This window comes from Anolis carolinensis, chromosome 1 (assembly GCF_035594765.1).
Source record: "Anolis carolinensis isolate JA03-04 chromosome 1, rAnoCar3.1.pri, whole genome shotgun sequence".
Lineage (NCBI taxonomy): Eukaryota > Metazoa > Chordata > Lepidosauria > Squamata > Dactyloidae > Anolis > Anolis carolinensis.
The window spans coordinates 342,167,745-342,195,443 of NC_085841.1; the positions used below are offsets into that span (position 1 = coordinate 342,167,745).

At 39.7% G+C, this 27,699-nt stretch overlaps 1 protein-coding gene across 4 annotated transcripts in view; it reads right to left on the reverse strand.

Moving 5' to 3' along the window:
- Positions 1-2,056: 2,056 nt before the first annotated feature.
- Positions 2,057-27,699, reverse strand: part of prima1 (proline rich membrane anchor 1) — an 88,495-nt gene continuing 62,852 nt past the window's right edge. For 2 of the 4 annotated variants that reach the window (XM_062968416.1, XM_008110758.3), the window contains 4 exons: positions 22,447-22,576; positions 14,861-15,040; positions 10,840-11,084; positions 2,057-8,123 (listed from right to left, as the gene is read on the reverse strand). In XM_062968416.1, the coding sequence (XP_062824486.1) occupies positions 10,988-11,084; positions 14,861-15,040; positions 22,447-22,576 (407 nt within the window). In that variant the 3' untranslated portion in view covers positions 2,057-8,123; positions 10,840-10,987. The remainder of the gene's footprint in view (positions 8,124-10,839; positions 11,085-14,860; positions 15,041-22,446; positions 22,577-27,699) is intronic. The other 2 variants (XM_062968418.1, XM_062968417.1) reach the window with 2 other exon arrangements.

Here is a 27,699-nt window from a genome sequence, read left to right on the forward strand (position 1 = left end):
TGTGGAAAAGAAGATTCAATAGTTTTGCCAAACACATTTATAACCTGAGCTGGTGCTAAATGTCATGGTTAGGTTGACTTTTTAAAATTACTTCATGTATTCTTAATACATATTAACCTTTCTGCAATGCTGAATATTTTCTGGATGAGTGGTATTTTAAGAGTCAAAGACTGCAGTCATTTGTAAGCATTCTTATACACCCTCTTGGCCTGATACGCACGCGTGCTTTTCTATTTGAATTCTTTTGCAATGGCCTATGTTGGCTGAATTCAGGAGAGCTTCATCCATGATAAATGTGTGCAGGACTGCAGTCCAACACAGGTTTTCCATACACAAACTCTGTTACATATTTTGGGTGTATTTTTGTGGAGACACACATAGGAATGTGTTCCCAGCCCCACTAGTGCAACCATTGGGATTTTACACTGCTTACTAAGGCTGTCAAATCCTGTTTGTGGCTGAACTGTTCATGCTTTGGCGTTGGACAATGCACGGATGTTTAAATTGCTTGAAATGTCTAATTGAATTACCCTCAAATTGCAAATCAAAAATGGGAAGGGCTGTCTCTGGCTTACAGGCTTGGTTGCTCGGATGTGTCTCTCCAACAATTATGCTTTCTCCTCTCTTCTCACCCCTTTGTCTCCCTACAAAGACTGTGCTAAAATGAAAACTCAGAGGACGGAATTATTTCTTATGCAGGAGAGTGGGAGGGAGGAAGTCAGACCAATTTCTGACCATTTAAAAATTAGTTCAGAGTAATAATTTCATAAGCTGGAAGAGAGCATAGCAAGAAGGTGGTCTGTGCACCCCACCAAGTTACAGCTGCTACAATCTCCAGACAAGATTTGTAAAGACCTTGTCTCTACATCTGACCTGCTCCTGTCAGTTAGTGCATGCAGACCAGGAGCAGAGATATTGTTGGACTTCAACCATCACTGGACCCCACTCAATTAAACAACTTTTGGCCTGTGTCCAATCTCCCCTTTTTGGGCAAAGCCATGGAACTTGTGATGGTCTCACAACTCCAAGTGTTCTTGGAAGAAACAAATTATCTTGATCTTGTGCAGTCTGGCAATAGGCCGGGACATGGAACTGAAATAGCCTTGGTCACCTTAGTGGATGGTCTGCGTAGGAATCTCGACAAGGGGAGTATGACCCTGTTGGTTCTCCTGGACCTCTCAGCAGCCTTCGATACCATAGACCATGGTATCCTCCTGGAGCGCCTCGCAGGAATGGGTCTTGGAGGTACTGTTATACAGTGGCTCCAGTCCTTCCTGGAAGGTCGTACCCAGGTGTTGCTGGGGGATACCTGCTCGGCCCTGCAGTCATTGACTTGTGGGGTCCCGCAGGGCTCAATATTGTCCCCCATGTTGTTTAACATACACATGAAGCTGCTGGGAGAGATCATCCAGGGTTTTGGAGTTGGGTGTCATCTGTACGCAGATGACATTGAACTCTATCACTCCTTTCCACCTGCTGCTAAGGAGGCTGTTCAGGTCCTGAACTGGTGTTTGGCCACTGTGACGGTCTGGATGAGAGCGAACAAATTGAAATTGAATCCAGACAAGACAGAGGTACTCCTGGTCAGTTGCAAGGCTGAACAGGGTGTGGGTTTACAACCTGTGTTAGAGGGGGTTACACTCCCCTTGAAGACACAGGTTCACAGTCTGGGAGTGATCCTGGACTCATCACTGAGTGTGGAGACCCAGATTTCAGCAGTGATCATTCTTAATTTTTGGCATGTTGGTGTGTGCTTTCAAGCCATTTCTGACTTATGACAACCTTATCACAGAATTTTCAGAGGTCTTTAGTGCCTCATCCAAGGTCAACAAGTGTATTTACACGGCTGAGTGGGTCTCCAGAGGCACAGCCCAATGCTACATTACACTGGCTCCCTGGGGCTCTAGAGCCAGGTAAAGTGGTGCCCACTTGTTTTAGAACAGGGTGCTTTGGATGGAGTTAATGAGCTATACATTGCTTGGAATCAGGAGTGCCAATTAAAGAAGCTTGCTAGCAGCCAATAAGATTTTAGCTATGCAAACAACAAAACAGGAAACATTTTATAAGCACGTTTTTATTTAAAATAAAAATTAGTTATGGTGTCTTTTTAAGGTAATATACAATCTGTATATATAACACAGTTTTTTGTTTGTTTTTGGTACAGAACATAGGTATTGAGCAATATCCATAAATGCTAAATATACATTAATGGCTTGTCTTAGAAACATGACAACATTAATTTTGAAATGGGTTTTGGACATGACCCAATGAGCTCCAAGCGCGCAGTGAGGTTTCTGAGCCTTCCTCTGGAAGCAGCCATCTTGGTGCATGCGTGAGGCTCTTGTGTGTTATCTAAAGGAACTCTTTGGATCGTGGCCATTAGCTTTTGTCGTTGAACCACTGGTACAGATTGTCTATGAACAATGGCTGTTTTAATCTGTACATGTGGTTCAGAGTCAACAAGGCAGATCTTAAAGAGTATTTACATTCATGCATTAACTTTTTTAACACACTATCTTTGCAGTTTAAAAATCATATATTTTTGTTTGCAGAGATGCAGGGAGGGTTGTAAAGAATATATAAAAATATATTTATAACAGTCATGATTCTCCATTGCCTTGGACTATGAGTTATTGTATATACCTGTGCAAAGCAAAATACAAAATAGGGTGAGTTTATACCCATTTTTCATGGTACAAACCAAGTTGCAAAGTGCGAGGCAATGGAAATTCAGGTCCATACCTATATAATATATGGCTATGATCCTGCCAGATGAAACACTTTTAAGCTCTATTGCAATGGGAGAATTTAAGCACAAGCTTTGTTCTACTCTCCCATAGAAATCAATGGGATTCAAAAGTATTCCGTTCTAGTGGGATCATGCTCTCTATGTATTATGTATACCATAAATCTCTTTTACTGGAAACGAAGTTGCAAACCGAGAAAATCTCTTAGCTCTTTGGGTCAAATTTGTGGTGCACACAATCAGCTACCATCTGGAAAGCTTGCTCACAACATGCCCCCAGGTATGCAGAGACTTTCAGCATCTAATTTTAGAGTATAAAAATAAACTTTAAATCCCTGTGAATTGCTGACTTGAATTACCAATTTTCAGTGTAATGGGTCCCTATTGTGAAGAAGCTTTTATCTGTCAAGACTTGTATATATCATTGGTATTTAATTAACTGTATTAAAGAGCACACATGCTCCTTTTATGTAAGCTTTGCTGCTAATCGGTACAGTTTCAAACAAAATCCTAGCTATATTCTGAAGCTCTAGGAATATATTCCTCCTGAAGGCATCACTTCAATTTCTCCCTGTTCTGAAGGCTGACCGCCAAACTACACGTACAGAAAAAAACCAAGTGGCATCGTTCCATGGTTTTGTTAAGTGATTAATGCAACCCTGTACCCCTTCCCCTATCCCCTGAAGTGGTACAATCCCAGGACTATATCACATTCTTCTAAATTTTTAGATCGACATTGGTTCCTGCTTTTTGTATATTTTTCCTTTAGATATTTCATAAGCTTTCCAGCAGGAATGAACTGTGGTTCTCCTGGTGTTGTTGTGCTACAAATCCCACAATCCTTTATCATTGGCTTTGCTGGGTATGGCTGCTGGTGGGTGTATGCATAATATATCAGAAGAATCACATTTTTACATCCAGGGAAGACATACTTTGCATTATCAGGATCTGTGTTTTGGAGTTGTGGCAAAAGAGTTACCCTCAGCAGGTGCTAAGCACAAAGGTTTCTTTGATCAGAACAAAGTTGCAAATTCACGATCATGAAATTCATTTCTGGTTATTTTCAGCTTTCTTTGTTCAGTAATCTACTAGGGCTTAATGTTGAAGAATCTAATTCCTCCATTCCCTTCACTTGTCCTAGACCATATATAATATTAGTTTGGTTTAAACTCATATAAAATATATATGAATTACAAATCAGAGTTTGGAAGAATTCATTTTTACCGCACCCTCTAGGATCTCCTAGTCTTAGGTACTTTTGGGACTTGAGGACAAGCTTTGATTTGAATATATCCATTTGTTTCAAAATGCAGACTTCACTGCATAATTTGTGTTTAAACCATTGATAACTGTTTCACATCTGGAGCAAAATCTGGCCAAGAGCCAAGTTTCAATTCAAACATTTGTGTGGGTCAGGTCCTTCTGACTAGAAAACTCAAGGAATAAAATCTTTAAGTGTTCTTTGATCTGGCCACCAAGGGAACCAATTGGTTCACATCCACATTGAGGTCCTCATCCTACTTAATTTTACAAGTGATGGGATCTGTACATCAGTTTTCTTAATTTATTGGGGCAGTGGGGAGGCTGAAAAAGAAAACCAGGAACATTTCACACCACATTCTTCCCAGTTCTGGGTAAAGTGGGAACAAGAGTGATGTTTTAACTGTCTAGAATCTCATTGAGGTTTGTTATTTGTGAAGCAAACACAGAACAAAGTATGCAAATCTTAAAAATAATTCAGAACTGCTCATTAGCATGCCTAGCATACAAGTTGTAATAAACACTGTTATAATGGAGATAACAATACAGACCACAAGAACCTCTCTTTTTCATGGGTGGGTAACCTTTGGCTTTTTAAACATCTGGACCACACAAATTCCTGTCTTCTCTTGCCATGGGCCACGCTGGTCAATGTTGCTTGGAGTTGAATTTAAGAACATGAAGAAGTTGTTTTTATAGTAAACAGCTACTATGTAGGAGCAATTCATTCCAATTTGAAATATAAGTGGGCTTAAATCCTGTTTTAACTCCAATGAGGCACTAAATGAATTGGTTTTATCTAAGTGGTGACTTCCCAATTAACTCATCTTCCCCCAACACTAGCTATGCTGTCTTGGGATGATGGGCATTAGATCCTGTTACAGAGCAAGGGAAAAGTCCTACTTACTTGGACGTAGGAGAGGCTGCTTTCCTAGAACCCAATGTGAGAAATGGTGTCTACGTTGTGCCCTCCAGATGTGTTGGATTACCATTTTCACTACCCATATATTGGTTGGGAATGTTGGGAATTGTAATACAACACCTCCAGAGGTGCCATGTTGCAAAGGTTTGTCTTAACAAAATAAATGTACAGTATTTTAATAGAAGACAATCTTTCTGAAGCTTGCGCCATATTGCATTTTACATCATGTTTCTATGATTCCAGCTTCCTTTATAAATCAGAGTCTCGGGGGGAAACAACTGCATCAAAATAATATCTCGTTAGAACTTTCCCTAAAAAACAACTCAGAAAAAACTATGTTGCAGCATTATGGGGAAAGTGCAATTCTAAATATAAGTGACAGTGGACTTCATCTGAAGCATATAGGTTGACACAACTCAATGTCAAAAATGGCAATTGGCTTCAATCAACTGTGTTCTGAGAACCCAGATTATTTTCTTCCAGTTAATATAGTGCAAAATGATGCGCTAAAGTGACTGGAAGCAAAGGATTTTCTTCCTCTCTGAGAAGAGGGTCAGTGACATTATTGTCACTCTATTTTCAGCAATTCTTGACATTTAAAAGATTACAAAAAGCCACCCATACTATATTCTTAGAGGGAAGAAAATGAATATACCCATGACTTGGTGGATTTCTCCATTAAGAGTAAATAAATAGCTGTCTTTTTTCTATTGGTGAATACACATATTTACACCTGTTCTACCACAGAACCAAAACTGAACAGTTCAAGAATTGTATGGAGAATGGGATTCTGGACCTGCAAGATGTGGAAACTGGGCGGGGGACATTGGGAGTGTCTGTCTGCCCTCTTTTTCTACAATCTTTTATCTTTAAAGCCAGTGGTTCTCAATCTGTGGGTCCCCAGGTGTTTTGGCTTACAACTCCCTCAATCCCAGCCAGTGTAATAGCTATTAGGATTTCTGGGAGTTGAAGGCCAAAACATCTGGGTACCGACAGCCTGAGAACCACTGTTCTAAGCAAAAAATTGAGATTACACTATGGATGTAGAACTTGGAGTTTTTTTGTGGACCACACCACTGAGCATTTCTCCAGTCATGATGATTTCTAGTTGTGATGGTTAGAAAATTCTGAGAATTATAGTTCAAAGTGTAATTTTTCCAAACTCTGTGGGAAAGATACCTCATGTACATGCATGGTACAGAGACTGGGCATATATATACTTAGTACTTCCTGCTGCTTTTACTACATTTTTAACTGATAAACAACGATTAACAAAACTCTTTTAACCCCAGATTTCACAGTTGCTTCATTTAAACACTGAATATAAAATAGCTGACCATTCACTTTGTCACTACAATCAAGTGACTTCACCGACGGCAGTATTGATCTATGATTCTATGATTTTACGATTCTAGGTAGCCCACTACTGTTTTTTGAGAATTCCCCCATTTTGTCACCATCACTAAGAAGACGTTGGGTTTTAGATTGCGATTCAACTCTTTGGAGTCTCAATATAGATTTTCTAGGTCTGCTGCACCCTTAAGATAAAATGAGTCCGAACATCAGATTCTTAGCAATAATGGTCTGTATTGACACGATGAGGTGATTCTATGCAACGGCACTCAGACAGCTTCTTCTGGATTGCTTGAAGACACAGAGACAATGTCACTAAAGCTTGACAGCAAGACAAGAAGCCAGTGATAAACAAGGGTATAGGAAGGGAAAGGCAGAAATGTTTTTAACATCTTAGTCCAGGTGTGGACAATAACAGTGTCTGAACAATGGTCTTTTCTTTTAAGAAATTAAAGTGACTGAGCCTAATAAGACTCGCAAGAAAATGGGTTTGGCTTTTCAAGTCATTTGCAGTCCTTATCATAAAGTGGTACAACATTGAGCTATCACATAGAATTTGGCACAGTTGGCAGTCCCTTGTCGACGGACAGGACTGAGCTATCACAGCATTCTCCCTGAAGTGGAGAGTCCTTTTTTCCCTCCAAAAGAAGTTTTTTGGAGGAGCTACTGAAGAAACAGGAAAGTTTTGAGATATCTGAGCTTGCAAGGAGTGTAAGAAGGACTTCCATTTTCACTGCAGCTTGTCTTCCCCCAGCTCCAAACCCAAACATTTCAAAGCCATACTTGTAGAAAGATCCCACCAGCAGATCTGTGTGGTATACATACATGTGCAAAATTGTGCAGAACTGTAAATGAGGAACACACATGTGGAACTTCTTCAACCTAAGGCAATAATGCTACATAATAACAAAAATGGGGAATAAGACTGTATGAATAGTATACAAAGCACCCTTAGCTGTTACTACTGCCAATAATTTTCCCTTTTTGATTCACAATGCTAACTGCTACAGGTCGTACAGTGACTACTTTCTGCTTGAAAAGTCACCAGCAGTGGAAATTGCAGAGTCACCAGACTGTAGATGTCTATTTTATAATATCATGCAATAGGGGTTGGGGAAGTTGCTTTGGGGTCAATGGAAACTTTTCCACTTAAGAATGTAATCATAACAAAAGATGGGAATGGCAGTGCCTTGTAAAGAAAAGAAAAAAAAGACAAATGCAAAGCCATGCTAGTACAGCTTGGATTTTTTTCCAGATTCAATTACAATGTTTCAGGACCAATTACAGTGCCTCTGTCAGATCAACTTCACTCTCAAAGGATCTCTATTAAAGCATCCTCCCTCCCCTCCCCCCAATAAACAGCGAAATAAAAATAAAACAGGGAAGGAGGGAGGGAGAGAAAATGAAGGGAAAAAAGAATTAATGAATGAAAGAAAAGATGGACAGAGAGATCTGGGGATATCGTTATGTTGCTTTCAACTGTCAGTCGCATGCAGTAAGTGTGCCTTTGTGAGGTCTTTTCTCAGAGCAGCCCTGACTGGCAAGTTTATACCTCCCTTTCTGACGATCAGCAAGCCGAAGAGAAGTTATCTGCTTTTCTTCTCGTAATAACTGATGCACGCACTATTTCTGAAATGAAGTCCCTTGGCCACTGAACTTCTTCCACTGCTGCATTTCATCCACCTTGCATACGCTGCATGTGCTTTTAATGTTTACTACTCAAGAGGAGGTCTCAGAAATTATACCACCGCATTGTTAGATTCAACTGTTTTGTTGTTTTGGGAGGAGGTCATTGCATATTCAGCTTGACTTGTTCCATTCTCTTCTTTTCTCAGTGGTTTCCTTCGTTGAGGCCCAGTCAGTCATAGGATGTTTTGAAAAGAGAGAGAAAAAAGGAAGGACAAGAGGACAGAAGAGCAGAATCATTAGTACAATATAACATTTCAAAAGCTTTCTGGGCAAACAATTCGAAAAAGATATTAAGTCTAGTCATGTGAGACTCTGGGGGTTGGTGCTCATCTCCATTTCTAAGCCGAAGAACCGGTGTCGTCCGGAGACACCTCCAAGGACATGTGTCTGGCATGACTACATGGAGTGCTGTTACCTTCCTGCCAGAGCAGCACCTATTGATCTACTCACATTTACATGTTTTCGAACTGCTAGGTTAGCAGAAGCTGGAGCTGACAGCAGGAGCTCACTTCGCTCCCCGGATTTGAACCCCCGACCTTTCGGTCAGCAAATTCAGCAGCTCATCTGTTTAATCCACTGCACCACCAAGGGCTCCTATATAGGGAGATATATATATATATACACACACACACACACACACACCCTCTTTTGTGCAATTGGATTTTTGTGCAATTCTAATAGATCTGAAAGTGTGTGTTTCTCTGTGCAGCTAAACTTTGCTTAAAGGTTGAACTCTAACAAAAGGGATTGTAAAAGAAAATTACATCCACAAAATCAAGAAATGGTTTATGTAGTTCACAGCAACCCATTTCCATTTATTTTAATAACAAAGAAAGAAAGATGAATCTTAAAACAGCATTTAAAGGAAAAAGCTGCATTAATTAGATCTTCACAAGCTCCACTTCCCCGCTGAATTCCTTTTCTGAAAGCATTTACTTATTTAATAATTGAATACCAAAGGATCATGCATTCCCTGTGAGTGGATGGGCACATTCAAACTAGGAATATGTTGTATATCAGTTTATCTACCATGGCCTCCCTTGCAGACATTTGTTTCAGTGTGTATACTGAAGGTGCATTTACATTCGAGAATTAATGCAGTTTGACACTACTTGGCTCAATGCTGTGGAATAATGAAAGGTATATTCCCCTTCAGACTCTCCCTTTACTGTGCCGTTAAGCATCAAAAAGTCCAACCTATAGATCATTTGCAGTATACAGTATCTTGTGTAGTTTGAAATTTTGTCTTTTGAGTTCCTATCAAGGAAGATTCTACCCTCTTTGAGATCCCTCAGAAGCAGGTACTTTGCTTCTATCACAGTGTAATTTGGTCCTATCCTGGCATTTAAATCTCCCATTATTAGGATGGATACCCTAGGATATCTAGTCATTTGGGGTAATATATGTTCTTCTAATTTTAGCCACGTATCCTCTAATTCCTTTTTAATCTTGGATGGGTGGTGGAGGAGGTAGACTGTTATAATTGCTATCGTTGTTTGCTTTATCTTTTAACAGCATTACTTGTGCTTTTTGTTTCAGGCTGTCTAAGCATATGAGGAAAGTTGTAGTTTTACATGATTTTTAGTCTTCTCTGCCAAAGAATGGTGGTGCCTCACCAAACTACAGTTCTTGGGATTCCATAGCACTGAGCCATGGCAGTTAAAGTGGCATCAAACTGCATTAATTTTAAAGTGTAGAGGCACCCTGGGAGTTCTCTGTTAAGATCAACATAAATACAAAATACAGAGCTCTTCCAAACCACACAAATGAACAGACAAATATGCCAGGACTTGATCAAGCCATTGACCTCACTTCACACTCTGATTTTAAAGTCAGTTTATGAGACTGGGGTTACAGATCGGCACAAAAAATTCAAAAATCCAAATACTTTAAGGCTATGTTCAGGATTTAAAATGACTCTGGAACATCCTCATACCAGGGATCCAGTAGATGCCCACATAGGTACAAATTAAACATATTCATACAAATTATTTGTACTGCTTTCCTTGTATTATAGTAAGTATTTATGATTTATCATTTTAGATGTTCACAATTTATAGTTTTAACTTTGTATTTTTACATACATTACTTGACCTGAGTCCATATGAAGAAGGGTGTGGTATAAATCAAACACATAACAGACAACAACAATAATGCTAAGAATAATCTCATTTTTATATGATTAGGACTAGCTGAATTTAGAAGGATTGAATTCTGATAGATACCATAACAATAATATGCTTTGGTGTTTTGAAAAATGTACCCTAAGTACATTATAAATGATCAAATCCCACTGTTATATATTCAGGAAATAATCCATTTTCACAAAACCTTGTTAGTATTTCCTGGCAAATGGGGAATTGTGGGTTGTTAATGTTAGTTTGATGTTTAGTGAATCGAAACAGTACTGGAGAAGGCTAATTATAAAGCATGCTGAGTCCTAGCTTTCATTGCTCATTAAGAATATGAACCAAACATATTTTCTAATTAAAAGAATTCTGTATATCCTATTTTGCTCTTATATCTTTTAAACTATTCAAATATCTGAATATTGGAAAAGTATGCATTTTAAAGAAAGCACATAAAGTTATACACAAATTGGATGATTAGCGAAACATTAGCTAACCATTGGAATAGTTGCAACTTTCTTTTATCTAATTCTAAAATACAGAATCAGTGATATGGCTCTTTTCTCTTCTCCTTTCTATCTTCCTTTTTTACTTTTAGCATTCTTTCTTTTCATCAATCTGCTTTACTACCCACTCCAGTATGTACGTACGTACATATAAATATATATATACTTAAATTGTTGTTGTTTAATTATTAGTACAGGTGAGTGTTAAGAACACTTTATATTCATCATACTCACTCCATGGCTGGATAAATGGATAATTCTTTAAAAGCCATTTCATCTGTCCACTATGAAATTTTCTACATGGAGTTATTTTTGCTAAAAAGTACATCACTGCCCAAACTCTTTGTACAAATTGTTTTCAGATGAAAAGAAAATTCAGTTGCTAGATAAATGTAACTTTATGGTGCCCAGCAAAGGCATGAAATAGGACTTCGGCATCCATAATCTCTCCATCACTCATGTATGAATTTTCATGTATCCTAAAATCAAAGAACATAATTCAGAAAGTATTTCAATTACATTTCTCCTGATCTTTTTAAAGATTCAATACTGCCAACACAGAATTATTGGAGAGAGAGTCCACCAAAGACACTGAAAGCAGCAGAATGGAAAATATTTGCAACTGTATTTACTGGATATTTGTTGCTTTCCCTGTTTTGTATTCCATTTTCTCCTTGCATTGAAATTTGACAGTAATATACACTTATACAGAATGATGTTGCCCAACATACAGAAATTGACTCATCACAATGGGAGACTTCAGTCATTTAAACTATTTTTGTTGCTTTTTGTAATGCTGGAAAAAATGTGGTGGTGTGTGTGTGTCGACCCTATGGGGAAGATATTTATGCATAACCCTACAAGGGAGATGTGAGAACCACCATTTGGGCTGTTCCTAATAGTATGGTACACACACAAATAAGCAAGGGATCAATTCCAAGATCCTTGCTGCTCTTTCCTTGCTCGTCTGGAGGGCAGAGTAGCCAAAGGGAAGACTCACATATTAGGGTGCAGGCTGCTTACCAGCCCCCCACCACGCTAAATCCGACTGGGAGACTGGCTGTGTGGAGTCATATACCTCTCTCCACTGAGAAAGGGGTTTGTCTCCTAGCTCTGCCAAGCATGCAACCAGACATCTATCACTCTCTCACCAAGCAACAAAGTTATGGACCAAAAAGGGTAAAGTACATGTTTTATTTCTGTTTGTTTTTCACCTTTTCTCAACAGGTGGGTAAGCTGAGTCAACAGTGTTGGGATGGTGACAGTGCTTAACTTGATATATAGCAACGCTTTGGGACCTAGCTGCCTATCTTCCCCAGGATAAATGTTGAGCGAAATTTGCAGGTTTTCCTTTGTGGATATGATTATCTGACAATTTTATCAATTTGTTCTTTTTAATTCATATTTTTTTCCATTTTCAGCCTGGTTCTGATCCCCAACCCCAGTACCTATTGCATGTGCTTATCTGGGGTTCATGTGTGTGTTTAACTACTGTACTGTAGGTTTGGGCAGGCTTCAATCTTTTATGAACTACCTGAGGCTTTACCAGAAAACTAATGTTCATTCACTTACAAAACTCACACACTTAAGTGATGACCTTTCAAGTGCCAGAACTGAACTGAACTTTTCTACAGAAAAAAAGGACACGAAAACCTTCTCCCAACCCCAGCTTACTTTGTATTATCTTTGTGCCTCGACTCCAGATTTATCAGTAAATCACAACTTACTTATTGCAAACTCTTGTTTTACTGAAAATGAGGGATGAGGCCCTCCAGATGTAGTGGAACTGAAGATCTCAGTATTCAGTATCTGCTGGAGCACTTTCATTTATGCATCTCATTCTTTACCTGCTCAATTGAAAGGCCTCACTTCTCTTGAATAATTTATCTTGTGCTAAAGGATGCTCAGTAGAGCTGGGATAAGAAATATATGGCCCTCCAGATCCTCAGGTAACATAGACACAACTTAGACAGTGGTGAGGAATATTGGGAGCTGCAGTCCAATCACATATGGAAAACTGTACAGTGTTCATTATTACAGTGATGCAAGGGTGAGCAAAAGATAAACTAAGATTTCCATCTGTTCAAAAATGGTAAAGGAGTCCTTTAAAAATGATGGTGTACTTTGACAATTTTAGCTCCTTGTTGTGTGTGCCATGAGATGAAAAAGGATAAAAACCACTGGTCTATATCAGTCCTCCAACTGGTTTCAAGACACGTTTACTTTCAGCTGGCCCTTTGGTGCCCTGACCTCAAACAACCCTTCACTGTTTACGTGACAGACTGGATTTACAGGAGGCAAGCACACACACTTTAAAAAAATGATAACAAAGCCCTTCAGATCTCTTTATGGTCTTTTCAGTTCAGAGTAAGGGACTCAAGGGGTGTACATTCCAAGTCTTCTGAGAGAGGAAAAGAGAACATTTTAGTGTAATGCCCTGTAACAATCTCAGTTTAAATTAATTAAAAGACATCCACTGCATTTTCTCTGAATTCAGAGGAGTTTGCTGCAGGGCCCAAAGATCCACTTTCCGAGGCTGAAGATTCTTTCTGAAGAGAAATGCAATATATCCCAAATCTACAAAACAGCAATACTCCTTTTGGACAAACTAAAAATACATTGTGCAAGTCCCAAAAGGGTACCCCCCATTTTTTGAATATTGTATTTTGTTGCTTGGCTAATACAGCTACCTCTGTATTTTGCTGCCTGGAAATAAATCTGGGTGATCACGGTTATCCAGAGCTTCCCAATATGATCTATTCAGTATCTAGAGATGGGGAACTGCTCTTTAGGCATGTACTCTTGGATATATTGACCAGAACTTGGAAAAAAAAGTTGCTTTTCAAAACCACCCCCTCCCAAAAAAACCCTCCAAAGGCACAATAGATGTTGGTCTAGGGTAGTGGTTCTCAACCTGGAGTCCCCAGATGTTTTTGGCCTTCAATTTCCAGAAATCCTAACAGCTGGTAAACTGGCGGGGATTTCTGGGATTTGTAGGCCAAAACACCTGGGGACCCCAGGTTGAGAATCACTGGTCTTGGGCATCCTGAGAGCTGCAATCCAAGTGTCAATTTCTCAATCAGAACTTGGGACTATTCATGTTAAAAAGCTCTGGTACTGACTAAGGATGCATCAACATTGTAGAATTAATGCAGTTTGACACCACTTTAATTGCCATAGCTCAATGCAATGGAATCATAGGAGTTGTAGTTTTACATGATCTTTAGCCTCTTTTGCAAAAAAGGACTGGTGCTTCACCAAATTACATCTTCCATGATTCTATAGCATTGAGTCATGCCAGTTAAAGTGAGGTCAAACTGCATTAATTCTACAGTGTAGATGCATCCTAGGTTAACACCCCAAATGAACTTTCCAAATATGACTGCCATGAGAAATGTGAAGCAGCTCTTTGATCACATGCAAATGCCAACTCTGTTTGGAACACTGGAAACTGTTTTACTGAGAAAACTCTGGAACCTTCTTGGTGCAGAGTAGGCCCCGCACTTTTATGGATTAAAGTTTTGTAAATTTGTTTATTTTTTCCTGTTTGCTCCTCTGTTGCAACTCCATTTTTAATAAAGTCTGTAAGCCTTGCAAGTCTGAGGGAGACTACAAATATCTGACAAAGACTTGTACATCACAACTAAATCTATAGGGCAGAAGCAGAGACCTGCCCATGCCTGTTAACCGGGTTGTCAATGCTGCTACGTCACGGCCTCTTCTGTGCAGGGGAGTGTTTGACTGGCGGCAACTACATTGCCTTTGCCTAGACATCTTCAATTGCCCCGTTTTTCCTCCTCCTGGGTAAAACTGGATAGAAAGATCTCCATGAAGAAGGCAGCAGAGGGCCAGGGTGCAGTGGTGGCAGCTGGACTAAGGTGTCTCCCTGCAAAGAGGAGGTCTCGGCAGAGTGGAGGCAGCCTCCATTGCCCAGTTAATAGGTGAAGGCATGTTGGAGCGACAAGGGGAATGTGTCACATCTAATCCTTGAGGAAGTGGAGGATCCACTATATTGCCCACCTTGCTGTCTCAAATTGTTTCCTTTTTGAGCTAACAGAACAGATCTAGTGGTAGTATTGGTGTCCCTTGGACTGATCAAGCTGGAAATTGCAAAACACATGCCACGCTCACCTGCAGCAGAGCTTGGAGAGTCATGGGATACAACTGGCAATGGGGCTTTGGTGGGGGTGGCAACAAGAGTTTAAACAAGCATTAGAGTGCAACCCCCTTATCTGCAGACTTGATATCCACTTACCCAAGCTCCAAAAAATATTCCCTCCCGGGAGTGTTTGTCGGGTTCTCTACGTTCTCCACTGCTATTTTACGACATGCTTCCAGCTCAATTATAGTCAAAATATAGGTTTCACTATTATCCACGGTTTCAGGTATCCATGGGGGGTCTTGGAAGGTATCCCCCGCAGATACAGGGGGCGTACTGTACATTTAAAAACCAATGCAACAAGATAAAGTTATTTTACTGCTGTAATGAGTAACAGTTTCACGGCTTTCTGTTATCAAATCTAACGTTTTCTCCCCCTCAAACATGAAAGAGAAGTAATGGGAAACAAGGTACACATATATCATCATCATATTGTGTTACAACAATGATTCAAGATTGTGCAACCCCTATGACTGCCATGGATATGCCTCATCCTTCAAAACTGATATTTAATATTTTCTATTTGTATCTGGGGATTGAAATGAGTCTGTGTTTAATTAAGTACTGAAATAACTGTCATAGACATGACTGGTGTTAGATTTGTTGGGCCACTGTAATCTCTATAGTAGGGATGGGCAAAACCCAGGGATCTCTGGGCCAATTTTGGATCTCTAGGATCTACTGCCAAACATATTAACCTCTCAAAACAAACAAAAAAGAAATGGGCATAATTTCACTTCTCAGTTTTGGGGTGAATACTTTTCCCCAGTTTGGAATGGGAGGAGGGCTGCACCTTTATAACACCCCACCCCTCCTCATACGGTTGGGCTAAAATAATGAGCTCTGTTACATTACTTTCAAACTTTACAGGGATTTGTAAGCTTTATGTTGCTGCTAACATAGCTCTGATTTAAATGGAGACAATGGACAGTTCTATTTTATGACCTGCTGAAAGGAATCAAAAGTGTATGTTGATATGTATGGATCTCAGCAATCATTTCTTAAGTTGTATCTGTTTTCTAAGTTGTTCTGTCTATCATCACTGGTGATCATAGCATTTTATAGTGTATTACGGTATATAATAGATTTATGCCCTGATGTGCTCACAAATGAAGAGGAAGGTATGCTTTGCATATTGAATGTCTCATGTTTGATTCCTGCTGCTTTACATTACTCTTCCTTTGCCAAATCTTGCCACAGACATCACACTCTGCATCCTGGAAAGTATCCTCCTGCCTGTGAGGAAGGCTGTGACAATCGGAAGCAGGACCCCTGTCACAATTCCTTGCCACATCCTTGCTTGTTGAAGGAAAAGGGCTGGAAATGTCACCCTCCACCACCCTGATCACCAGCTGAACAAATCTCCATTGCACAATGTGGCTCCTGGCTGTTAGGATAGGCTTGGGGAGTCATAAATGAAGATGTTTTCTTATGCAACTAAATAGGTGATGCAGGATATTGGCAGATCATCACCAATTCTCCTCCTCTGCCAAATGATTAGAATGGTCCTATTGTTATCATACTGGGGAACAGTGGTGGAGCATGTGCCTTACATCAAAAACTCCTCGGTTCCATCTATCACTATCGGCAGGACAGAGGTTAGATGGCCATCTCTTAGGAGTGCTTCTGTTGTGCATTCCTGCATGGCAAGGGTTGTACTGGATGTCCCTTGCAGTCCCATTTTGCTTTATTATTCCCATAAGTAATGAATATTCAGTTGCAAACAACTTTACATCATGAACTATGGCTCTATAGTTTTCTTTAAAGGATGCTGGGTTGTCCTCAACTATCAGATACAGCTAAAACCTACCATTTGATCCAAGGACATGCATGCAAAAGAATGGATGGTTCTTTCCTCTCTGTGCCAAGAAATGCTCAAAGATGCTCTGCAGCCTAGCAAAAAGTTGCACTGATGAGTGATGGGTCCCTGATGAGGGACCATTAATGCCCACATTCTCCTGCTGACTCAGCAACAGTGCTCTTTGTCAGCAAATCCTTTGATCCACTACAAAACAGCAGGGTGAAGAAGTCGCTTCCCCAGGTAGAGCGGGCTGCTGAGAAAGTCACCCTTGGTGGTGTTATTCTGGTTCTCTCCATTCTTAATGGCTCTTTCCCCCTGCTAAGATGAAATTAATTTGGAGCATGTCCCATCAGTTCGACTAATCACTTGGAGGATTAAGTGGCAGAAGGTTTCGGAAGAACAGCACTTGCTATTCTTTTATATCTCTGGAGACAGCTACTGTCTCTTCACTTTACATAACAAGAGATGGGCTTGTGTTCCCTTTGCTTTTATATAAGCATCTTATCAAAATCAAATTTCCACGGAGCCACCAATTTTTAAAAAGAGAGAGTTACATAATGCAGTCTCTCGTCCCCTTGCCCCATATGTTACTTTAACTATAGCACTTAGTCCTTGCCAGACTTTCCCCTTAAATTCTTTCATCTTGTTTTCTCATCTAAGAACTTAACATTGTAAAAAAAAATTCAGAAAACATAATAAGATGTAACAAGATCAGTGGGTTTAATAGGTAACAAAAAGCCAATACTGCAGGCTGGTATCATTGTATTTAAGATAGTGCTGTTTAGAATATGAGGGATTTAAGGTCTGTTGCTTTAAGTTCTAGACAGCAACTTTTCAAAGTTTTATTCTATGATGTATAAGGTATGAAGTTATTGATGCTATGCTCAAGCTGTTTGGTTAATGATAAGCAAGTCTACTCTTTTGGCATATGTTTGTCCAATTTCTATAGAAGAGGCTTGAGTTGGTTCTAAGCATGCAGAGAAGCAGTTTGGATCGCATGTCCCTTCAACACTGAATAAGTTAGCTAAAAGTGGGTGTCAGTTTGGGTATCGAATGTTACGAACACATAACCATATTGGCTGGAGTTCAATATGTGGAGAGAGTTGTGGACAACTGAATTAAACACCGTGTTGCTGTTTTCAATCTTTCTACACTAAAAGTTTAAACTTTTAATATGCCTGCATTTATAAGAAAATGCATTTTGATGGAAACTTGCCCTTTTCCCTAAACAAACACAGGGGGCAGGGGGAATCATGTTTAGTGGGATTGAACCCACGGTAAGTAAACAAAAGAGGTATACTCTACTTAAAAGATACTTAGCAACTCTGTTGAAATCAGTGTGTGCATTAAAGCTATTTAGAAGCTCAATTCTCAATAGCCCTTCACATTTTTGAAGACAGATATCACCATGGTTCTTGATCTCTTCTTCAGGCTTACAATACCACTTTCAACTCTTTCTCATAGGGCTGGGTCCTCAGACCTCTACCAATTTTGTCAATTCCTTTGGATTTAGGCTTGTTTGTGAACATTTTTGTGAACCACAGTGACCAGAAATAGTGAGGTCTGGCAGGAAATGCCCTTATGGTAAGGGTCAGGGACATATGGCTCTTTAATGCTGACTACAGTTCCCATCAAATCTTGCCACCATCATGATCATAACTGCTCTTCACCTACCCTGTTTCCTCGAAAATAAGACATCCCCTGAAAATAAGACCTAGTAGAGGTTTTGCTGAATTGCTAAATATAAGGCCTCCCCTGAAAGTAAGGCCTAGCAAAGTTTGTGTTTGGAAGCATGCCTGCCAAGCAGAACACCAGAGCATGCAGGATTGGTAAATGTATGTACCATAGATTGTTGTACATGGAAATAATGATAGTAACAAGAAATTCTTAATAGGATTCACAGTTTGTTTGGTTATGCTGGTTTGTGATGACAACTACTGTACAGTATATAATAAATGTTCATTTTTTTTGTTCAACAATAAATGTGAATGCTTCTTCATGGAAAAATAAGACATCCCCTGAAAGTAAGACCTAGTGCATCTTTGGGAGCAAAAATTAATATAAGACACTGTCTTATTTTCGGGGAAACACGGTAGGAGAGAGCCTCAAGGCTCTGTCCTGGCTTGCTAATTTCCCACATTTTCATAAATGATTTAGATGATGGGATAGAAGGATGCTTATCAAATTTGCAGATGATAGCAAATTAGGAGAGGTAGCTAATACCCTACAGGACAGGATCTGGCTCCAAAATGATCTTGACAGATTAGAGATATGGCCCCAAACAAACTAACAAAATGAATTTCAGCAGGGATAGATGTAAGATGCAATATCTAGACAGGAAAAATGAAATGCACTAATGGAGGATGAGTGACACCTGGCCTGAATCCCAACTCGGGAGAAAGGCAGGATATAAATTCAATCAATCAATCAAATGAAAAGTAATACATATGAAACAAATCTCTAGGTCTTAGTAAACCACATGCTAAACAGTGTTTATGGTGTGATACAGAAGCCAAAAAAGCAATTGTAACTCTAGGCTGAATCCACAGAAGTACATTGTGCAGAACAAGGAAAGCAGTAATGCTAGTGTATTCTGCTTTGGTCTGATCTCACTTGAAATACTGTCTCCAGTTTTGGAAAATACAATCAAGAAGGATGCTGAGAAGTTTGGATGTGTCCAGAGAAGGCAACCTAGATAAGCAAAGGCCATCTTTTGAGGAATGACTTAGGGAGCTGGGTATATTTAACTTTGTGAAGAAAAGGCTGAGAGGTGAAATGATAGCCAATACCATCTTTGTATATTTGAAAGGACATCATGTAGAAGATGGAACAAACTTGATTTTTGCTACTTCAGAGGCTAGAAAATGAACTGAGTCAGATTACAAAAAGATTTTTTTTTAATTAAAAGAGCTGCCTGATAGTCAAATGGGTGTGATGAATTCTCTTTCTTTGGAAATTCAAACTGAATTAGGATTACCGTCTTTCAAGAGTTCTTTAACTATATATAGTCTTACATGGCAGGTTGACTAGATGGCCCTTGCAGTCCCTTTCAATTCTATAATAATAGGATTATAGAAATATTCTGCTTCTGTTCCAACTAGCTGGAAGATAGAACATAGATCTGGTAGTGGTGGTGACAATGTACCATTGTTTCAGTCATAATTCATTTCATATTTCTCTCCAAAATTAAAACAGGTGCAAACAACCCCTACAGTTCACCTACTATTTAGTCAGAAAACAGGATACATCTACAAGAATTATCATTGGATAGAGGAATATACCACTGTGTTTCATGAACAAGAAAGCAAAACAATTTAAGTGGCGCTTCATTTATTAACATCCCACAGCCAGCCTCCATTGCATGGAGTAGCACTTCAGAGCACTAAGTGAGATTTCAAAAGTCCCAATTTCATGCAAGAAAGGAGTTTTACACATTCTATGTTGCAGACATCTTCTGCCATATCTTTAAGCTTTTTCCAACAGTAGTAAAAACTCTCGGCTCACTCTGAATGGAAGGCTGTCTATCTTCATGACACACAGTTGGTATCCTGTTTTTCGTTTTGTTTAAGCCAACTTGGCCCTGCTTTGAGCAAAGTCAGGGGATACTCCGGAGATTGCTGAAAATTCCAGAATATCCATAGATTTAGATAGTCTGTACAACTAGATTGGCTGTGATTTGATCCAATGTATTGTCCAGGCTTGACTAAGAGGAGGGACCATAGTCATGTTGCCACCACTAGTGCTCCTAGTCAGTCACAGAGCTCCATGTGAGCTTCTGGCCATTAAGATACCTTTGTTGACATCAACACGGGCCGCACAACTAGCATGAAGGAGGATGCTCTCCCTTCTTCTTCCTTGTCACATGAGTGTCTGCTCCTCCTAATAATACAGTAATACCAACTTTTAAGATGCTAGCTCAGAAAATTATTTTTCAAAACTGACACTGGATTGAGTGTCAGTTTTGAAAAATAAGTTTATGATATTGATAAAATTATGATACCAAAGGGCCACCACCTTCTTGCACCACTTGGGAACACTCACATAGACACTTATCTGGTCACTGGTATAAACTTCTGACAATCTTTATTAAACTATTTAAAAGGTATTAATGTACATTCACACCAGTTTCAAGGCTTTTAAACTGTATCCCGTGACTCACTGTGCTGGTGGTCTGCCTTATAAAATGAGTCCAAAATGTAGTTATTTTAACTGTCAGCTTTCTAAAGTATCTACCTACCTACCTACCATATCTAGATTCTACTAGTACTAAGAATGGAAAATAGTAAACAACAATTAGCAATCAGCATGCAAAATTTACATTTGGGAAATTATCTTTATTAGGCCAACCACATGGGCACAAAAATGTGCAATCTCTTCAGATTTCAATTTCTCTTAAGTAGACATGATATTTTTAAAATGCAAGCAGAGGCGAAAAAAGGCATGTTCTTAAACTTATGTTGTCTGCATGATGTCTTAAGATGTAAGCGAGGATGAGGAGTTTGCAGGAAAAATAATAATCTGAAAATGATAATTTAAAAACTATTTTAGCAGTATGCTTCCAAGATCCAGTGATGCAGTATACTGCCAAATTTTAAGTGTGCTCTGGGTAGGTCTGGAAGTGACACTCAGCTTCCAGCATGTTCATTCTTATCTTAATGGAACATTTTAAAAACCACAATTACTTTTTACTGTTTGGGGTGAAAAGGTCCTGAAACTGTAAAAATGATGAGTTTTCTTGAGATCCTATTTTGCTCCAAACTGTTACTGGACTTTCAGAAAGCAAGTTTAGCAATATATGCCTGCATCTCCTGGGTTAATTTTGATGTTGTTGAATAAACCTCCACATCTGTAATCCTTTTAGTGGCTCACACATACAGATTTTCCATATGCATGTATTCCTCCACAATGCCCTAACTTATATCTTTGCTCCTTCAACAGCCTTGGAAGCCATGCTCTGCATAATCATTCTGCTCTTTGTAGGGAGCATGCAGGATCACAGAAGTTGGTTTGTCCATAGATAGCAGTGTCCGTAAAAACAATTATCAGTATGCAAAGGGATTTTGTAGCACCTTAGGAGTCTAATTCAGAAAATGAAGCCTTTGTAGTCTAACAGCCCATCTGTACAGGCCATCTAGAGAGGCAATATCCCAAAGTGGCCCCAGGGACACCTACACTGCCTGTCTCCACCCTGCAACAGCCCCGGTGGATGGCCACCCTTTCCTGTGCCATTTTTTTGATCATCACAGCAGTGGCCAGAGAGCTCCAAAGTCAGCAAAAGCACAATTTGGAGGGCGGAAAAGAAGGGGGTAGCCCCTTCCACAGCACTTTGGAGCTCTGTGATTGCTGCTAGGCTACAAAAAACAATGAGAAAAGGGGAGGGGGGAGCAAGAGGAAAGATGTCGCTTTTGGCCATAATGAGCAGATAACCATATGAATGGTGGAAGGAGCTATTGGCATGCAATGTGATTCTGAAATCAGGAAAAAGATGTGATAAACTGTACAAAAGGGTTCACATGAGGGTGGGTGCTAACTAGTTCCGTAATAAATGTAGTGTGCCAGAAAACCATAGTCTCTTTTCGATCCACCATCAATTAATTGACGTTTGTGGATATATTCCAATTCCACTGTTTCTCTTTCCAATCTTCCGAATAGTATACTAAAGTAGAAGTGTCTGAGGGATTTATGAATCATTAAGAAAGGAAAGCAGAATAGGATATTGGAAAAGAATCAGTAAAACCACTGGACTGGCTTTGTATGCAGTACTTAAGTTGAAAAAACTTAGTTATCCTTTTTAGTGCTTTGTAAGATCTGCAACATTGCAGTATCTGAATGGTACTGCATCCACAGAACAATTATCTTGCAGCTCTGAATTCAATCTTACCTTTTTATGGCTTTGTAGCAAATGATGAAAACTAGAAAGAGGAACACTGGTGTGGTGCAGCATGCTGCAATTATTATAACTGGGCCTGGCCACCAGGACTCTGGAGCAGGACAAACAGGAACTGTGGGAGCTGTGAAAGAGTAGATGAAAAAAGAAATACACTCAGCTGAGTCTTACCAAATAAGACATTTATGATCTGATGAGCTTCAGTCACCCAAAATTGGTGTGGGAGATTACAAAGTTTATACCCAATCACATATCTCTCCCACACCCCTGAACAGGCATAAACTTTACTGTGCTTTCCCAGTAAATATCATAACACAGTGGCAGGCAATATTTTTTTCAGATGCACTAGCTGACATGATGTTGTCTTAAATAGTGAACTCTCTGGATCAGCAGATTCCAGATATGCGATTTCAAATGATTGTGCATCCCTTGTTGACTGGAAGCTTCCTATCGGCATGGAAATAGTCTATCGGACAGATGGCAAACTATTTAACCTCAGAAGATTGAAAATCAAAACCAAGGTCATAGCAATGTCTGTTAGAGAACTCCAATATATTGATGCCAATGTAATCTGTGTTTATTCAGAAAAAGACTTACAATCCACTCTAAACACTTTGCAGAAGCATACAAAAAGTTTGGCCTCTCACTGAACATCGAGAAAACCAAAGTGCTCTTTCAGTAGGCACCAGTCAATCCCTCTGCAATACCAGACATACATCTAATGGAGTAATGATAGAAAATTTTGACCATTTCTGCTACCTTGGCAGTCACCTTTCCACAAAAGTGAACATAGACAATACAACACCGTCTAAGCTCTGCAAGTGCAGCATTTTTTGAATGAAGCAGAGTGTTTGAGGATCAAGACATTCATAAAGATATGAAGATGCTTGTTTATAAAGCTGTTGTCCTCCCAACTCTGTTATATGCCTGAGAAACATGGACCATCTACAGATGTCATACTCAGCTTCTGGAACGATTCCATCAGTGTTGCCTCTGAAAAATCTTGCAATCTCTTGGGAAGACAGGCGTGCTAGAAGAAGCAAAAACCACCAGCACTGAAGCAAGGACCCTCTGCCATCAGCTCTGCTGGACTGACCAAATTGTCCAAATGACTGATCACCTTTTCCCAAAGCAGTTACTATACTCGCAACTCAAGAATGGAAAACAGAATGTTGGTGGACATGAAAAGAGATTTCAAGATGGGCTTAAAGCCAATCTTAAAAATTGTGGCATAGACACCAAGAAATGGGAAGCTTTGGCCCTTGAGTGTTCTAACTGGAGGTCAGTTGTGACCAACAGTGCTGTGGAATATAAAGAGGTGAAAGGGAGAAATGTGTCAAGAGGAAGGTGTGTCAAGTCAACCCTGATAGGGACTGCCTCTCCTCTGGAAACTGATGTCTTCACTGCAAAAGAACATGCAGAACAAGAATAGGTCTCTAATCATCATCATCATCATCATCATCATCGTCATCGTCATCGTCATCTTTATTTATATCCTGCCAACATCTCCCAGAAGGACTTGGGGCAGCTCACAGAACATTCAAAGTGTGACATACAAAATACAACAAGTGCAAAACAAAACAAAGACAATAAACAGTCAATACGACATCATAAATTCACAGTCCCCCCTGGTAAAAACAATAAAATACAACAATTGCTGTAGATAAAACATCAGTATTTGACCTCAAAATTGTGAAGTGCTAATAAAGGTCCTCATATGTATTATTAAAGAGTCTAAATGTGATCGAAGACTTATGAGAAAAGCCAGGTCTTTAATTGTGTGTGGAAGGTTTAGAGGGTAGAGGTTAGCTTGAGCTTCCTCGGGAGGGCTTTCCAAAGCCGGGGACCACCGAGAAGGCCCTCTCTCTCATCCCCCACCAGCCGCACTTGAGATGGAAGTGGGACCAAGAGGAGGGCCTCTCTGGTAGATCTTAAAGTTCGTGCCGGTTCATAGAAAGAGATGCAGTCTCACAGATAGGTTGGACCTGAAGCGTCACCTATGGACCCACTGCTAAGACCCTACACTTGGAAGGCAAACATACTCGGCCACAAGGGATCACCTAAGGATATCATTAAATGGGGGCAATGTGAATGTAGACATATTGAAGCATGCATATTCATGTTGCTGCCATTTAAAAATAAAATAGGTCATGATTATCTGCATGCTCTTGTTTCCGCACAATATCTCAGAACAAAGGTCCCATCTATACTATCAGATAATACTGTTTGTATGGCAATGCAGATGGGGCCTGAATTTCCATGAATATGGTGGAGCCACAGTGCTGACTCCATGTTATCTACAATATATAGCAATGCTTCTCCAGGGTTTTATACAGGCGTCTTTCCAGGGTATGTATCGAGATGCTGGAGGCTAAAGTGAGGACCTTCTGCATGCCACATCTTCTAATCGTCTCTTCCTGGAGACACTAGGGACAGGTATAGACAATCCAGCATTTTCAGGTGTTTAGACCATACTGCAATTAGACTGAGTCAACATAAACTGGATTGTGGAATTAAAGTTTTACAGGATTACAAGATCTGTTGTGAAAAACATCAGTAAGGCAGTTAAGTTGTCTACCCTGACTGAAGATTGGTACCCTATTGCTGAGCTATAGGCTCCCCTCGAAACTGAGTCCATCAGGATGTAGGTTAAAAATTGAAATAATTAAAAATGCTTGGCAGTCACCATCTCTTGGTGTCTGCTTATCATTTGCTATTAACTGAGGAAATTATGTGCTTCTATGCTAGGCTTTTCAATTAAATTAAGGAAGATTTATTTAGCACATATGGTACAGTCTGTAATCATAGGGCTACTATAAAATAATAACCTTGGATGGAAAACAAGGAGCAAAGTTTTGAAAGGAGACTGAGATTGGCCCTTCTTTTACCATGTCCTTTTATTTCCTAAATGTTTCCTCCTATTGTGCATTGCAAATGGATAATGCATCCCACCAAGAACTAGCATGGTGTAATAGTTTAAGTGTCAGACTATGACTCTGAAGAATCCTTGCTTCGTCATGGAAACCCCCTGAAAAACCAGGGTTTTTTGTTCAACCTTATCATCAGAATCAAGGTGGTATAAACAGGACTACTGAAACAAGCCTATCCTATCTAACATAGCTTGCTAGACAGAAAATGTCTTGTTTGAGAAACACCTACTGACTTTCATAACTAAGTAACGATCTGAATGCGGGCCTTCCAAATTCAATTAAAACACATAGGGAATTACTTAGGAAAAACCCTATATTGTTCAAAGGGTAAGTGTATGCAGAATTTTTAAAACCACAATGATGGTTCCCAGTTTTGACACAGTTTTAAAGATAGATGTAATTTATGGAGGATGACATTATCATTTCCTGTAAGAAACGGAAGCTATAGTAACTCCAGGGTCAGAGATTACGAGCCTTTATATATTTGTTGCTCAGAAACAACACTGGAAGGATGCAGTTGTTCTTATGTCTTGCCTGCCAATTTCCCAGAGGGATATGTTTGGCCATGGTTGGAAACAGAATGGCTGAGGAAATAAGGCCCTTTGGTCTTATCCAGAAGGACTTTTAATACTCTTTGAACTGTAGCCTGAGATTACAATCTTACACATTTATTTGGGATAAATCTCATTAAGCCTACTTGGGTTAAATTCTAGGTAGACATGGATGACACTGAACTACAAATCTCTCATGAAAATTAAAGAAAATGCAACTGATTTGGGCAGGTAATCTTATAATACTATGAGATCAGAAGTGCACTTTGTGGTTCTAAACACATTATTTCATACAACCTTTCCCAATCTTAGATTTTTAAAAAATATGTGAGATCATATATTTCTTTCATTTCAGACACCATGCAACAACTGTGCTATCTGAGGATGATATCATATATAATCCCAGCTATGTAGATGATATACCAATTTGGGGAAAGTAATTCCAAGTAGTTTGGTCGGGTTCTACCCTTCCCTTCCTCCCTTCCTAGGCTGTAAATTGTAATTTTTTTATGATTTATAACAGTATTTTAGAGTTTATTAAGAACCACAAAACAGCGAATCCATGAAAAGTGAACTGTGAAGTAGTGAGGGAACACTGTACAGTGACAGTTTCTCGGCAGAATCGGGACTTAAGCATACCTTTTTAACACGTATTTTTGTCCGCTGCTGTGAAATAACACAGATTTACCAGTAGCATCATTAGACCCCCCCCCCCCCCTTTTAACCCAGTTACTTCCATATTTTAGGGCCTATGTAGAACCACAGCTCAGCTCGTGTGTCTCTTATCTTCTGAGAGTTTGTTTTATTTGGATAAGCCTCTTGAATCTGCATTGTGAACAGACATGCACAAGTATCTATTGTAGTTTGGTCTTTCATATAAACACTGATTATGGGGTCATAGCACAAGGTTCCCTACAGTTGTGACCGGACTAGGTACCACATCACCATGGATCATAGGGAATCTGGCATGGGGTGTGGGGAACCCGTCACCACATGCCCTATGTCACCCACGTTGCCCCTTAACTCATCCCACAGCAGGAGGGGAGAAACGTCATTGCCCAGCTTCCCCTCATTGTTTTCTATGGAACATGAGAAGTCTCCCGTGTTTCCAGTCCTGCCTTTTACAACAGTTCGACCTCACTTGAGGCACAGAACCTAGCTGAAAGTAGATCAATGTCATGTGATGGGATCCATCAGGTTCCGTGCCTGAAGTGAGGTCGAACTGTCAATTTTGCCCACCTGATCAGGTTGAAGGACCACCATTCAGAAAATAAAAGCTATTCATCAGTTTTGATCCTTCAAAAAACTTTCCTAAGGGGGGGGGGGGGGGGAACTAAGATAGTACTTTTTAGAAAGAACTGCATTGCTTATTATTCTGACCACCTAAGAGATCATTACTGTTATGCCTTTGTCTCTGCAAAATCCACAAGTGCTCTCTGAGCAGCATAATTCAGAGTGAACTACCCCATGACCCCCATTACCTTTGTTTGTACAAGCACAGCAAAATAAACCATAAAGTGTCATGTGCTTTTCTCACATGTACGGTACTTTGGGAACATGTAAAGAAGCACTCAGTCCAAAATCCTTTCCATCTCCCTCCCCAACGCTGCTCTAAATCTCCCATCTGAGCCAGCCTCAAGCATGCAACAAAACATTTATTTCTCCTCTCTAGAAAAAAGTAACATCATAGCTCCTTGTTGTTGCAATATGTAATTATTTACCAAAGTAACTTGCTAGAAGTAATTTCCAAGTTTTTAAAGAATTAA